General features: G+C 48.3%; 1 protein-coding gene across 1 annotated transcript in view; it reads left to right on the top strand.

Moving 5' to 3' along the window:
* Positions 1-12,956, top strand: part of POU2AF1 (POU class 2 homeobox associating factor 1) — a 41,452-nt gene extending 28,496 nt beyond the window's left edge. The window contains exons 2-5 of the mRNA XM_064634393.1: positions 8,596-8,723; positions 9,336-9,378; positions 9,467-9,738; positions 10,797-12,956. Of these exons, the coding sequence (XP_064490463.1) occupies positions 9,484-9,738; positions 10,797-11,108 (567 nt within the window). The 5' untranslated portion in view covers positions 8,596-8,723; positions 9,336-9,378; positions 9,467-9,483 and the 3' untranslated portion in view covers positions 11,109-12,956. The remainder of the gene's footprint in view (positions 1-8,595; positions 8,724-9,335; positions 9,379-9,466; positions 9,739-10,796) is intronic.

The following is a 12,956-nucleotide window of genomic DNA, read 5'->3' as shown; positions in this document are numbered from 1 at the left end:
TGTTTGCTTCTTGCAGGGTTTTCACTGTCCCTGTGGCTCAGTGGATGATGCTGATTTTAGCAACTGTGCTGCCATGCTTTGTGCTGTTCCACCAGCCTGGAATGGTACAACACACCTGAGTGGAAGAACTTGATTTCTTAAGCTCTTGCCAGTGATTTATCTAATGTGGAACTAACCCTCCTCTTTGTGTCACAGCTTGTTGGTTGGTTTACTGGGAGGTTGGTTTACTGTGCATTTGCCTTTCTCAGCTGATTAGCAGTGAAATCTGTTTTTCTCTCTTGCACCTTTCTCCTGAGCTTTTGGAGGTTTTTTTCAGTTGAACACTTCGGAAGCTCAAATGTATATTTGTGAAATGATGCTGTTACATCCTTCAGCAAGAAGCTCTGGCTGCTCATTCAATCATGTTTCAATTTGTCTGACAAGTGCTGAGCAGCCAAGGGAAGCACCATGACAACACACCTTTCCCCCTTTATCTTGTGCAGCTTTCAGGATCAGTGGCTATAAGGTGTGGAGCAAACTGCAAGATGATTACATTCAAATCTTGCATCTAATCTTCCATCTCCAGTCCATTAATGGCTTGTTTGGGTGTTTTTTTTCCTGCAGTGACAAAGCAATGTTAACAACCTGATGTTTTAGGTGGGAGGAAATTGGTGTTTTTTCCTTTGTTTTGTGCAGTGCTCAGAGGGGAGCAGGAATTACAAGCCTGCATGAGGAGAGATTAAATTGTCAGCCATTCCCTGCTGATCATTCCTGGCAAAACAACTTCTGTTCAATACCTGCCTGTCCCTCTGTGTCCCCTGAGCCTCGTAGCAATGCCAGAGTTCCTTTTCCCAACATGGAACTGCTGGAAATCTTATTAATCTTATTAATGCTGCTTCTCTCCTACACCACTGCAGTGATGGTTGGTGTGTGTTGGCTTTGAAGGTGGGCAGGGAGGGTGTTCTGGTGTCAGGGAGACCCATGAGGGGGCTGCTCAGGTCAGTGCAGGTGTCCAGGTGCCAGATCCCAAGGGTTTCCATGGAAGTTGAACTTCTCAGCAGCTCTGGGAGTCTCTGGTTGGTGTGACCAGCTGTGACCTCTCGTTTCCTGCCCCATCTGCCTCAAAGCACCTGTGACCACAGTGGATGTTCCCCGTGGGAGCCACTGCATTCCTCCAAGGTATAAACTGGTGCAGAGGCAGCACAGGTGACCAGGGAACTCGGTGTGTGCTTGCATGAGCCCTGGGCTAATGTGGCAGCATAAAATCCCAGCTCTGCTGGGGATTCCCCTGGGAATCCCTTCCCAGGAAACAGGAGCTTTCCTCTGCCATGCAGGGGTTTGCAACACAACTAAAATCAACATGAGCCACTCAGGTATTCTGACCAAAGGACATCCTGGGTGGTAGGTGGGCAACAAGCCTGTGCAGAAATTCTGAGGGGCGAAGGAAGCTTTTCCCCGAGTTTGGGACAAACATCCCAGCGTCAGTGGAAAGCTGCTCCTGCCAGCAGCTGCTCTGCTTTGCACTCCTGGGGGACTGAGGGGCCAGGAAAGGGACAGTGGGGCTGCCACTCAGCCCTGCACACCCAGGTGTGGGTGTCAGGCTCTGGCATTCCTCACCCTGCAGGTAAACTGGTCTAAGCTGTGGAGTGGCCACACAAGGTGGTCTCCTATGGACACGGGCTGGGAGAGCTGGGGGTGTTCACCTGGAGAAGAGAAGGCTCCAGGGAGCCCTGAGAGCCCCTTCCAGTGCCTAAAGGGGCTCCAGGAGAGCTGGAGAAGGACTTTAGACAAGGGCATGGAGTGATGGGATAAGGGGAGTGGCTTCACACAGACAGAGGGCAGGGTTAGATGGGATATTGGGAAGGAATTTTTGGCTGTGAGGGGGGAGGCTCAGGCACAGGTTGCCCAGAGAAGCTGTGGCTGCCCCATCCCTGGGAGTGTCCAAAGCCTGGTTGGACAGGTCTTGGAGCAACCTGGGCTAGTGGAAGGTGTCCCTGCCCATGGCAGGGGGTGAATGAGATGATCTTTAAAGTCCCTTCTAACTCAAACCGTTCCATGATTCTCTGAAAACAGGAGGTTTCAGAAGGAATGGTGTCATTTCCATACCTTTTCCCCAGCTATAAAAAAAAATACCCAACAACAACAAAACCACCAAAGGACAAAGAAACTCCCAAACCAAACCCAAAGCACAGGAGTGACACAAGAGCTCCTCCAAACAGGTGTGACCTCAACCTGAGGGTGAGGGCACCTCCTGAAGGGCGGCTTCTGCTCCTTCAGGGAGGAACAGAGGGCAAGCTGGCAGCCCCTGCCCTCACCTGCCATGGCCAAAGGCTCTTGTGCTCCGGGGAGTCTCACATGGGTGACCCTGAGAGCTGGAAGTCGTTCCCTCTGGGGGGAACTTCTCTGCAGGAGAGGGGCCCGTTTTTCCGCTCGGCAAAACCCCAGCGAGTGTCTCAGCCCGAAACATCCCCTCCCACGGCACAGCAGAAGTGACTGGTCGGGGCTCCCCAGCTTTTGGCAGGATTCTGTTGGATGGGAGCAGGCCCAGCAGCCCTTCAGGGATGAGAAATTCATGGGCAGCACCGGCTGCTTCCCTCTGAGGTGTCTTTGCCAGGGTGGTCACCCCCTGCTTTGGGAACAACGTGAACACACCTCTCCTGAAAACTGGCTCCTGTGGCATTTCAGCCACACCAAATGGTGTCTTTTATGTAAAAGCATGGGAGCAGGTGGAAATTCTGTGAGAATTTCGTGTATTTAGTGCTCAGGATGCTCAGCTCCTGCTGCAGTCACTGGCAGGAGTTCAGCTCTTCCCCTGTTCCACCCCCCGCCCTGATTTCCTTGGCACCAAGAGATGGGAGTTCCCACCTCTGAAAAATCTCTTCCCAAGCACTTTTGAAGTGGATGAAGCCTTCCCTGCTCTCAGCAGATGCAGGGTTGTACAGAGCCCCCCTGAAAGCATCAGCTAATGAGGCTGAGAGGTGCAACTGCGCCCCGTGAGCGACAATTCTGGTGAAGCCCCACCAGGAAAGAGGGATAGCACAGAAGCTGAGCCCATCCCTGCTCTGCAGAGCAGGTGTCAAACTCTCCGAATGACCACAGCAGCAATTAAATGGAAAGCCTGCATTACTAAAATGGAAAGAGTATTTATGGGCTGGGAGGAATCAGGACGTGAGGGTGAGACTTATGGTTAAGGCACTTTCTGTCTATCTCAGCTTCCCCTTCTTCTGAAAGAGGTAATTTTTAGTAGCCCCCACCACTGCATGGCCAAGTGCATCCAGCTCTTATTTGGCACTTGGAAGCTCTTTTTTTGGTGTTTTTTGGTGGTTTTTTTATTAGAATAATCCAAGCAACAGGGATCACTAACCAGCCTTTCAGTTGTTTCCCAGGAGTCTTCACATCTCTCCTTGATTCTTGTTTCTGCCCAAGTGGAACAATCCAAAGTTTGACATTTTTATTTGTCAACCTGCAGCACTTTCCCTGTGTGGGAACAGAATGCAGGCTCTGTACAGTGCTCTCCAGACCTCCACTGGTTTAGGTCATTTTAGGGATGAAGGAGACCCCTTTGAAAGGACATTTGTCCAAAGCATTCCATGCCCCCAAGAACAGCACAGGCAGGTCCAAGGCACATGAATCCAGGCTAATTTGATGCTTGGATGGCAGATGAACCCCTGAAAACAAAGATATTGGGCACAAATCTGAAATATATTGCTGTCAAATTAATGTTCCACTGACTTTGGTAGTTATAATGTGATATAAGAGACCTGTTCAAAGCCTGTCCTGAGTTGTTGGTAAGAAAGTGAAATATTTAGTCTATTGACTTCATTATGCTCAGAGCCCTCCTGTTTCCTTATGCTGAGCAATGAACCATCACTCAGCTCTTTGCTCCTGTTTGTTGTAAAGCAGATTCTCTGCCCAGGTGTTTATTTGGTGCTTTGCATTAACTAAAGCTTCACTGAAACACCCACCCCTAGTGCACCAAACAGCATAAATGAAAATCCCCTCCAGTTTTCCTTGTGTTTTCTGTAACTTGAAAATCCCCTCCAGTTTTCCTTGTGTTTTCTGTAACTTGCTAAGATGGGTCTTGGTAGAAATAACTGATTGTTGTTGTTGTTGTTGTTGTTTCCAAGGGCTTGAGTTGCAGATGGGTCACTTTGGAGTATTTAACATTTGAACTGATTGGTTGGATCAATTGAAATAGGGACACACCCTGAAGGATGCTGAGGGACAGGGATGGAGTTGAAATGAAGAACCTTCCTCCTGAGTGACTCCCTGCCATGTTACTGTCTGGGATTTTGGACAATTAAATGCATTTCAATTCTTTGTTTCCCTGTCCTGGACTTACCACAAAGCAGAGATAAAGATCACCTTGGTTTTTTTCCCTCTTTTTAACATATTGAGGGAAACTGTAACTAACCAGGAAATAAGGACAGGATCATGACCATGATGAAATATTTAGTCCCTGGCTAAGTGGGCATTGATGTCTCATTGTAAAAAGGTTTTGATTGGAGACTAAGCATCCAAGCATCTACAAAACTAAGCCTCTTTCTTCTTTTTATTTGCCAAAGTTCACTGCACCTGATAAAAGCGTGATTTGGTCTTCAATACCCAGCCATTAACTCGCTGGTTTGCTAATTGAAATCTGAATTTTTCCTTGCTATTCAGAGTTAGTTCAGATTGCTTTTCGGGCATTACTGCAAATAAGAAAAAAAAAAGGGTTTTTTTCTATTATGTTTCTCTTCAATTATTTATTACACTGGAGGTGAAAGAAGCCAAGGGGGGAATATTTAACACTGATCAATTGATAAGCTTATCACATGTCAGGGGGGGAGCAGAGCAGCAGCAAATCCCCTGAAGCAGGGACTGTGAGTGTGGCGGCTGCAGGGAAGGATTAGCTGGGTCTTTCAAGCCGAGAATTGCCCGGTGGGAAATCGTTCTGTCCGGGTCGAAAGGCTGAAGTTTGAAACTGTGAGCTGCAGCTCCTGTGTGTGTGTGTGTGTGACAGCCAGTGGCACTGATGGGAAGTTCGCTGACCTGAAACCCGTCACGCTCCGGCACTCGCAGCCTTCCAGCAGCTGTTCTGCCACTGCCTTCCCTCCACTTTCAGCCCTGGTTAAAGCAAAAAGGCACAGGAAAGTGCATTTTGAAGTGGCCTGGTTGGATTGTTTGGCGGTGTCTTGGCGTTCTCTCTCTGTCTGGTCGTGGAGCAGCGTTTCATGGATGTTCTTAATAACGTGTTCTGCACACAAACACTGAGCTGCCAGAAAGCTGGGGCTGACAAAAACCATGTGAAAATGGGCTGTTGTTGGCTGCTGCACTAGGTGCTGTGGACACAGAACCATGGAATCATTAAGGTTGGAAAAGACCACCAAGGTCATCAGGTCCAACCTCTGACCAAATCCCAGCAGTGCACTGGGAAGTGCCAGGTCTGTGTTTTGAACACCTGCAGGGACAGTGACTCCACCACTTCCTGGGGAGACTCTTCCAATGCTTTTCACTCCCTCATGGAACAGTTTTTCCATCTCCCAGGTTCTCCAAAGCCCAAACAACTCAAGGGCCAGGGTTTACAGGATTAGCACCCAACACATCAGTCTCCTCTGCATTTTGCTCACTCATTCCTGAAGCTCATCAGCCCCTGGAGTGGGGTTGGAGCTGCTCCCCAAAATCAGACAGTAAGATCCCATTGGATGCTCCTGCTGTGTCCAGCATGACTTGGACTTGTACTCAGCAGGAAAAATTATATTTCTATGCTGTGATCAGCCTGGGGATAACCAGTGCAGGGAGATGTGTGAGTAGAGCTTCACAACAGCATTAATGGAGTGGTTAAATCCTCCCCCAGAGCCCACTGAAGTTGGCAACCTGGGGCCTTGTCTGTGCAGACTGGACACTTGTGGGCTGGGCTGCAGAGTGGTTTGGACTCTAACACCAGTATGGGCTTTCTTCTGCTCTCACTTGATACTGGGAGGTTGTTCAAAAGTCTTCAAGGCTTGTGCTGGGCTTTTGCTGCCACTCAGCAAACACAGCGAGTGATAACATTGATGGAGGGAGCCTGAGCCTGAGCACAGAGCCAGGATTGCTCAGGATGGCAGCAGCACTGCCAGGAGCCAAAACAGGCTGGAGAAAGCAGCACAGAGCTTCCTCCTGCTTGGGTTAGATCCCCTCCCTTCTTTCCTGCCTTGTGATGCTTCGTGTTGCTCCAGGGAGCAGCTGCCTGTTGAGGAACAGCACCTGGCTGTTGTGTGCTCCTGGAATTGTGTCACACACAGTTTGATTGGTTGCAATGGAATTTGGCCCCGTGGACCTTGGTGCCTTTCCAGCTCATGGCTTAAATGAAAATATAATTGCACCTTGGCTCCAGAGGTTATTAAGACCTTGGCATAAGGAGCTGGAGACTGCTAGATCCAGGTACTTCCTTCACGAGGATATTTTAATTGTCCTTATTTGTCAAAATGCTGATATTTGTAAATGCTCATGTTTTTTGCTCGCTGAGGAATTAATTGCCCGCTGAAGCCAAAAGTCATTTTGCTGTGGTTCATCTGTGGTGCTCAGCCCCTGTGCACCCCTGAACAGTGGAAAAGCAGCTGTGCTAGCATTATTTTTACTTCTGGAGGTCAGCTTGGGGGAACCGAAATATGTTCTGCAGACTTTGGTTTTTTACCTTTTTTTTTTTTTAAAAAATTTTTTTTTTGGTTACTCTGCTTGCACCGGAAACTCTGAATAGGTATATTTGTCAGCTTTTACAGTAAATTTCTTCTTCCCCATCCCCCAAACCTGGAGCCAGAAACCACCATCCTTCCCCACCCTAATTCTGCAAGGAGGCCCTTTGAAACTGGTGTGATGACTCGGGGATAAGATGCTCCCCAAGAGGTTCAGTTCTGCCTCTCAGGCAACTCAGAGCAGAGCTCAGGTTTGTGGAGCTGGTGATTCACTCAAGTAAATCACTACAAATTAAATTTAAATGTACAATTTAAATTTAAAAAGCAAAAAATTTAACCTGTATTAAAAACCCTTGTGGGTGCTTGTATGGAGAATAAAAGTGACCTTAATTCTCTTTAAAAACTTCATTTCCAAAGCCACAGGATTCCTGAGAAGGCAAGTAGCCTAATTTAAAGTGTCACCAAGAATGTCCACAGAAAAGGAAAGGTAGATCAGGCAAAGGCTTGAAAAATCATCTTTGCTTCAACTACTATTTGAAAGCAAAGTATTTTCCCCAATGTTCATAAAGGTAACAAAGACAACAGTTCAAAACATAAACGTGGTGCTGTCTGGTACCAAAAGGATTTATCCTGGTCAGTCAAGATTCCATGATTAAACTATATGTGGTGAGTCAGAAATGAGTTCATGGAAGAGCCAAGCTGAAGGGAAAGAAGTATTTAATTTTTTTAAAGGTCAGAAATGTTTATTCCGTTAAATAATTTTCGAGGTTGATTAAGAACCTCTGGATTTAGACTCAGCTTTTCTCCTCCCAGGCAGGTGTAACAGAAACATCTCAGTGTGCCTATAATTAGATGTAAATGAGAGAGATGATCCAAGGTGTGATGATTCATCTGTGATTTGAAGCACAGAACATAAATCTAAATAAATGCTCCCGAGGAGGAATAATATTCCAAGATTAAGACTCGAGCTGGATACCCACCTGTGCTTCATAAAACCAGTTGCAAGCTTTAAAAATGGGGAGCTTATCAATTAGTGTATTTACACATCAAAGTGCAGTGAAAGGGGCAGGGAGCCACCACTGCTATCGTGGCTTTACAAACACCTGAGCTCTGTTATCCCCTGGTTTCCTCCTGCTATCAATTGCCTCCAAACAGTCCCTGTAAAATATGAGTTGTTAATGTTGGCTTTTGAAAAAATGTGCTTGCTCTGCTCTCCCTTGCTGCAGGGGTTTGTGAGAGGCCTTTTTACCTGGCTGAGAGCTTGAATTTTCAAAGTGGGGCAGAGTTTCTGGGAGTTAAGCTCTGAGGTTTCTGGGTGCTGGCAATGGAACTCAGCTCACCCAGCTATAAACCTCCTGGCCAGGCCATGAGCAAAGAAACACATGTGTTGGGACAGAAACACAGCTCTGGGCCAGGCTGGCACTTCAGCACCTGCCTGTGCTCAAAAGGGGGCATTCACATCCCACTGAAGATGTTTAAATGGCTTTCCAAGTGAGGATGCTTTGCTAATTTGGGTAGCTTGTGTCTAAACACTCAATAACATGTATTTCTCTTAAATATCTACTTTTTTCCCCTCTCTTCCTCTGTCTTTTTTTTTTTGTCTCTGCTTTTTTATGTCCCTTTTTTACATCTCTACTTTTTTATGTCCCTTTTTTACATCTCTACTTCTTTCTGTCCTCTGCTCTGTCACGGCACTGACTAGATATGCCCTGAGCAACCCAAACCTCCCCCCTGTTGGATGTTCTCAGCCTGATTTGCCCTTTGGGGGGTGTGCAAAGCTGCACTGCAGGTCGGGGGCACGGAGCAACACAAAGCAGAGACACAGAGTGAGGTCTGAGTGGAATAAAACAAACCTGCTCCATCCATGTGACTGGTCCAGCCTGCAGACCAACAGGCTGCCACGAGGATTTGGGCTCCAAGAGAGGAAAATAAGTGTCACCTGCATTTTTTTTTCCCCCCTCAGCTTCTGCTCCAGACCAGCAGCCACAGCCTCGGCCCTACCAAGGAGTCCGTGTTAAGGAGCCAGTGAAGGAGCTGCTGAAAAGGAAGAGGGGGAACGTCCACAATGCCACTGCAACAGCAGCTGCAACGGTAGGAGGAAAGCAAACACGGGAGGAAAATCATTCCTGGGTGGCTAAATGATTGACCAGCCCCAGCACTGCCTTGGCAGTGAAAGAAATCTTTGCATCTCTAAAGCAGGCACTGCAGCCTCCTGTTACCTGGCAAACACCTTTAATACCCCCTTTAATGTGCTGAGCACCTTCAGTCACCACTGAAAGGGGAAAAGTGCTTTGCTCTTGGCAGGATCTAACTCCTAGGGACAAAAAGTGGCTTGGAAGTGAGGCAGCTTGTTCACGAGCACAGAAGGGGATGACCCAGAGCCATCCTTGGTGATTTGCTGCCTGGTTTCAGCCTCTATTTGCCCTCCCAGGAGGGAGCAGGTGGACTGGCTCCTCTCTGAAGAGGAATTCCCTCTGAAACACAAGGTTTAAGCCCAGTTTAAGGTCCCCTTGAGCTGGGGTTATGTGTCCTGGCTGCCAGGCTCAGCTCTTCTGGGTGGGGAAATTCAGACACTGACAGTGCAGTAGTAGCTGATAACCAGCTGACAACACTCAATATGCTCTGTCCCTCGGTGCTTCTCCAAGGGATTGAATTTAATGCTGATGGTCTTCACCTCTGAATTTATTTTCTTCTCTCTTCCAGGTTGTTTTGCCCCATCAGCCACTTCCTTCCTATTCCCCAACGGGTAATGTATCCCTGACCCTCCCAGTGTTTGCTGCAGGGAAGGCTGGGCTGGGCTGGGTTTAATCTTTAATTTCTCCTGTTTTTATCAGGCCAGCCCTGCATTGACATGGACGTGTCTGCCCCTGCTCTGCCAGTCACAGATGAAGGAGCACTGGCCTCTGGCTGGATCCCCCAGCCCTCTCCCACATCCCTGCAGCCCCTGACCCAGTGGACCACCTACCCCGAGTATGTGTCCCACGAGGCAGCCAGCTGTCCCTACTCAGCAGACATGTACGTCCAGCCCATGTGTCCCAGCTACACCCTGGTGGGACCTTCATCTGTCCTGACCTACACTTCCCAGCCACTCATCACCAACTTTGCAGTAAGTCAAAAATGCCAGTTTTGCAGTGAGCCAAAGGTTACACGTGACAGCTAATTCCCCCTAAGGAATTAGCTAATTCCCTGATTCCCCTAAGTCCCTTCTAGCAGGAACCATGGAGGCTGATTGGTGTAGTTAGTCTGATTTATTTAATTGCATCATATTGTGTATGTTTGCATTCATGCCATGTAGCTATTCTAGCACTGGCTGGACATCAGTGTGGTTTGAACAGGGCAAAAAAGCTGTGGTTGTACTGGAATCAGGCAAAATTCACTGCCCTTTTCCACTCCTCCAGGCTGAGTAGGGGTTCTTCACTATTGATTTCCAAGCTTAAAAAAAAAAAAAAAGCACAGGTAAATGGGATTCCAGGAAACACAACAGGTGAAGAAGGAAGAATGACTTGGCAATAAATTTCTCCAAAGTTGCTGTTTACTGATGGAAGAGGAAGGTCAAAATAGCACGTAAAGATAGGAAAGACAGCAGAATATTTGGTTGCAGGACGACCCAAGATAATTTGTTCCTCCTTGGAGGAGAAGGGCAGAGACTCGTGTTTCAGTGGAACTCAAGCAGCTGATTTTTCCTTTCAGTGCTTCAGTTCAGCTGCTCAAACAGAGCCAGCAAAGCACCCAAAGCCCAGCCTGTGCCCTCTGGCCTTCGGTGCTGAGGAAGGGCCACCCTTTCTGAGGTGGTGACACGGCTGGTCAGGATGGGCTGTTCCAGAGCCAGAACGAGCTGCCCCGTGGCAGCAAAGCCAACTTGCAAGAGGCTGTCAAGAAGGCAGTTTCCAGCACAGGGTGTGAGAGTCCCATGGGCTTACAGAGAGGGTGGGAATGGGAACAGAAAGCTAGAGGGAACCGGACCACGAGTGTGAGCTCGTGGCAGTCAGCACCTGGGACACCCACAGCCACCGCTCTCATGGGGAAAGTGTCACACTCAGAGCACCCAGAGGGAGAGGAAAAGGGATGTTAGAGGTCAGACCGAGCACCCCTAGTCTGTGCTGTGTCCCCCCACCCCCTGCCCCACCTGGCCACTGGTTTGACTGAGCTTTGTTTCCCTGCCAGCCCCGGAGCAGCACCCCGGCCGTGGTGCCCCCGCTCGAGGTGACGGAGCAGCAGCCGCCCCTCACCTACTTCCCGTGGGCACAGCCCCTCTCTGCCCTGCCAGCCTCCACTCTGCAGTACCAGCCAGCCTCTTCCACGCTCTCGGGGCCTCAGTTTGTGCCCGTGCCCATCTCCATCCCCGAGCCAGCCCCCCAGGAGCTGGAGGATGCCCGGCGGGTCGTCGGCGCGCTGCCCATCGAGAAGCTGCTGCTGGAAGACGAGGACAATGATACGTATGTCCTAAACCATGCTCTGTCTGTCCAAGGGCTTTGAGCTGTTGCACACCTGGGGCCTGCCCCTCACCTACTCAGTGCTCCACCTGGCACCACAGAGGGTTTTGAGTACAGAGGATAAGCAGGCGGGGTGGGAGGGGGGTGGGCTGGGAACTTTAGCACACCCTGACTTGGGTGTTGTGTGAAACTTGCTTTGTCCTGGGGCCCAGCACAGGATTTCTCTGCTGTTGCAGCTCCTGCTGCCTCTCCCAGGCAGGCTTTTGATACTGCAGACTTGTGCTCAGCATCAGCATGAGGTGACTTTCACCCTCAGGCACAGGGAAGGGTCTCAAACTGGAATATTGTAGAGTATCCTTGGCCAGCTGTAGGATTTGGTGAGGGCACACTTGCCAAGACCCACTTCAGTAGGACTGCTTTTGTGTAAATGCCTTGTGTGTGTGTCTTTGCCCTGTCCATGCAGGAACTTCTACCAGCTCTAGGCCACTAGAAAACATTTTTGGGCTTAAATCGGCATTTTTCTTTCCCAAATTGGGCTGTTCCTTTGGGAACTTAGGAAGATTTAAAGTGTGGTTTTGTTCTGCTGGTGCAGTGATCTGAGAATAAAGCCAGTACAGCTGAACTAAATGCCAGTGCAGTCAGACATCCCTATTTGCAGGGCAGATGGAACATCTGAGTTCACTCAAAGGTGTAACTTGAAGGTCTGGCCTCGTCTGCCATTGGAATCCAGCCCTGTGGGTGTGGTTGGACTCAGGGGTTTTGTGGTTCTGGACTCTAAAATACCCACCTTTGGGATGGGGGGCTGCTTTAGTGGCTGCATGTTCTGCCAGTGGGCAGATCCTGGTCCCACTGAAGTCTCCAGGAGTTTTGTCTGAGTCAGGACTGCAGGAGTGGCCCCGTGCCAGGAGATCCCTGGGAAGGCAGGGGCTGCCAAACCCTGCCCTGCACAATGACCAGGAATCTGTGCCATGGCTGTTCTTTGGCAATATTTTTCCCTGTTCTGTAGCATTTGGGTGTGAAGCTGGTGATGATGTGCTGAGCCAGGGAACATCAGGAACATCAGGGACCTCTCCTGTGCCTGTGGGAAATTTCCCACATTCCCTTTGCAGCTTTCTGATTTCCTTTCCTGGAGAACGAGTAGCTTTTACTTTTTCCTCTGTAAATATTGTGGTTGATGTTGAGGAGTGCCATGCCACAGGCAAATATATTTGCAGGAGAAATACCCCCTTCTAACTCTGTTTATTGTTCTCTTAATAAACAACAGACTCTTGGCTGGTAAACACAATTTCTCTGGGTTTTTCTGCTTTCCAAAGCCCAGGAGCCTTAGGTGATTTTATTATTTGCAAGACTAACAGCAAAATAACTTATTGCACTGTTTATTACCTGGAGTCCAGTTGCCACCCAGGCAATATTTCAAGTCACCTCACAGTTAATGCCTGAGTGAGGTTTACAAGCTCAGGTTAAAAGTCTTAAAGGCTTTCTGAGCACATTTTGTTTTTGAATATTGACAAATCTGGAAGATATAAGCAATAGATCATATAAGTGATCATAAAGTTGTTGGAAAATAGCAATAGTTCAGGTGTGCATTGAAATTAGTGGCTTATATTTGCAGAAAAACCCAGCAAAGAAATTAATTGGAAGGAGCTTAGCTCACCACTGCTTACTCCAGTTTTACAAGCACAAGAAAGGGAGGTAAAACTGGGATAATGCAGTTGTGAATCAAGCCCGTGGTTGCTCAGATTGCTTCTCAATTCCTTTTCACTCCAATGTATGTAAATTCTGTGTGTGAATATAAAACAATGATGAACTGTTTCCGAATTTCTTTCTGGGTTGTTCTGGTTAGAAAAAGACAAATTTTTAATTTTTTTTTTTGTTCCCAATAAAGATCTAC

Source organism: Pseudopipra pipra, chromosome 23, assembly GCF_036250125.1.
Source record: "Pseudopipra pipra isolate bDixPip1 chromosome 23, bDixPip1.hap1, whole genome shotgun sequence".
In the NCBI taxonomy this organism is placed as follows: Eukaryota; Metazoa; Chordata; class Aves; order Passeriformes; family Pipridae; genus Pseudopipra; species Pseudopipra pipra.
This window is presented reverse-complemented; position numbering and strand designations above follow the sequence as displayed.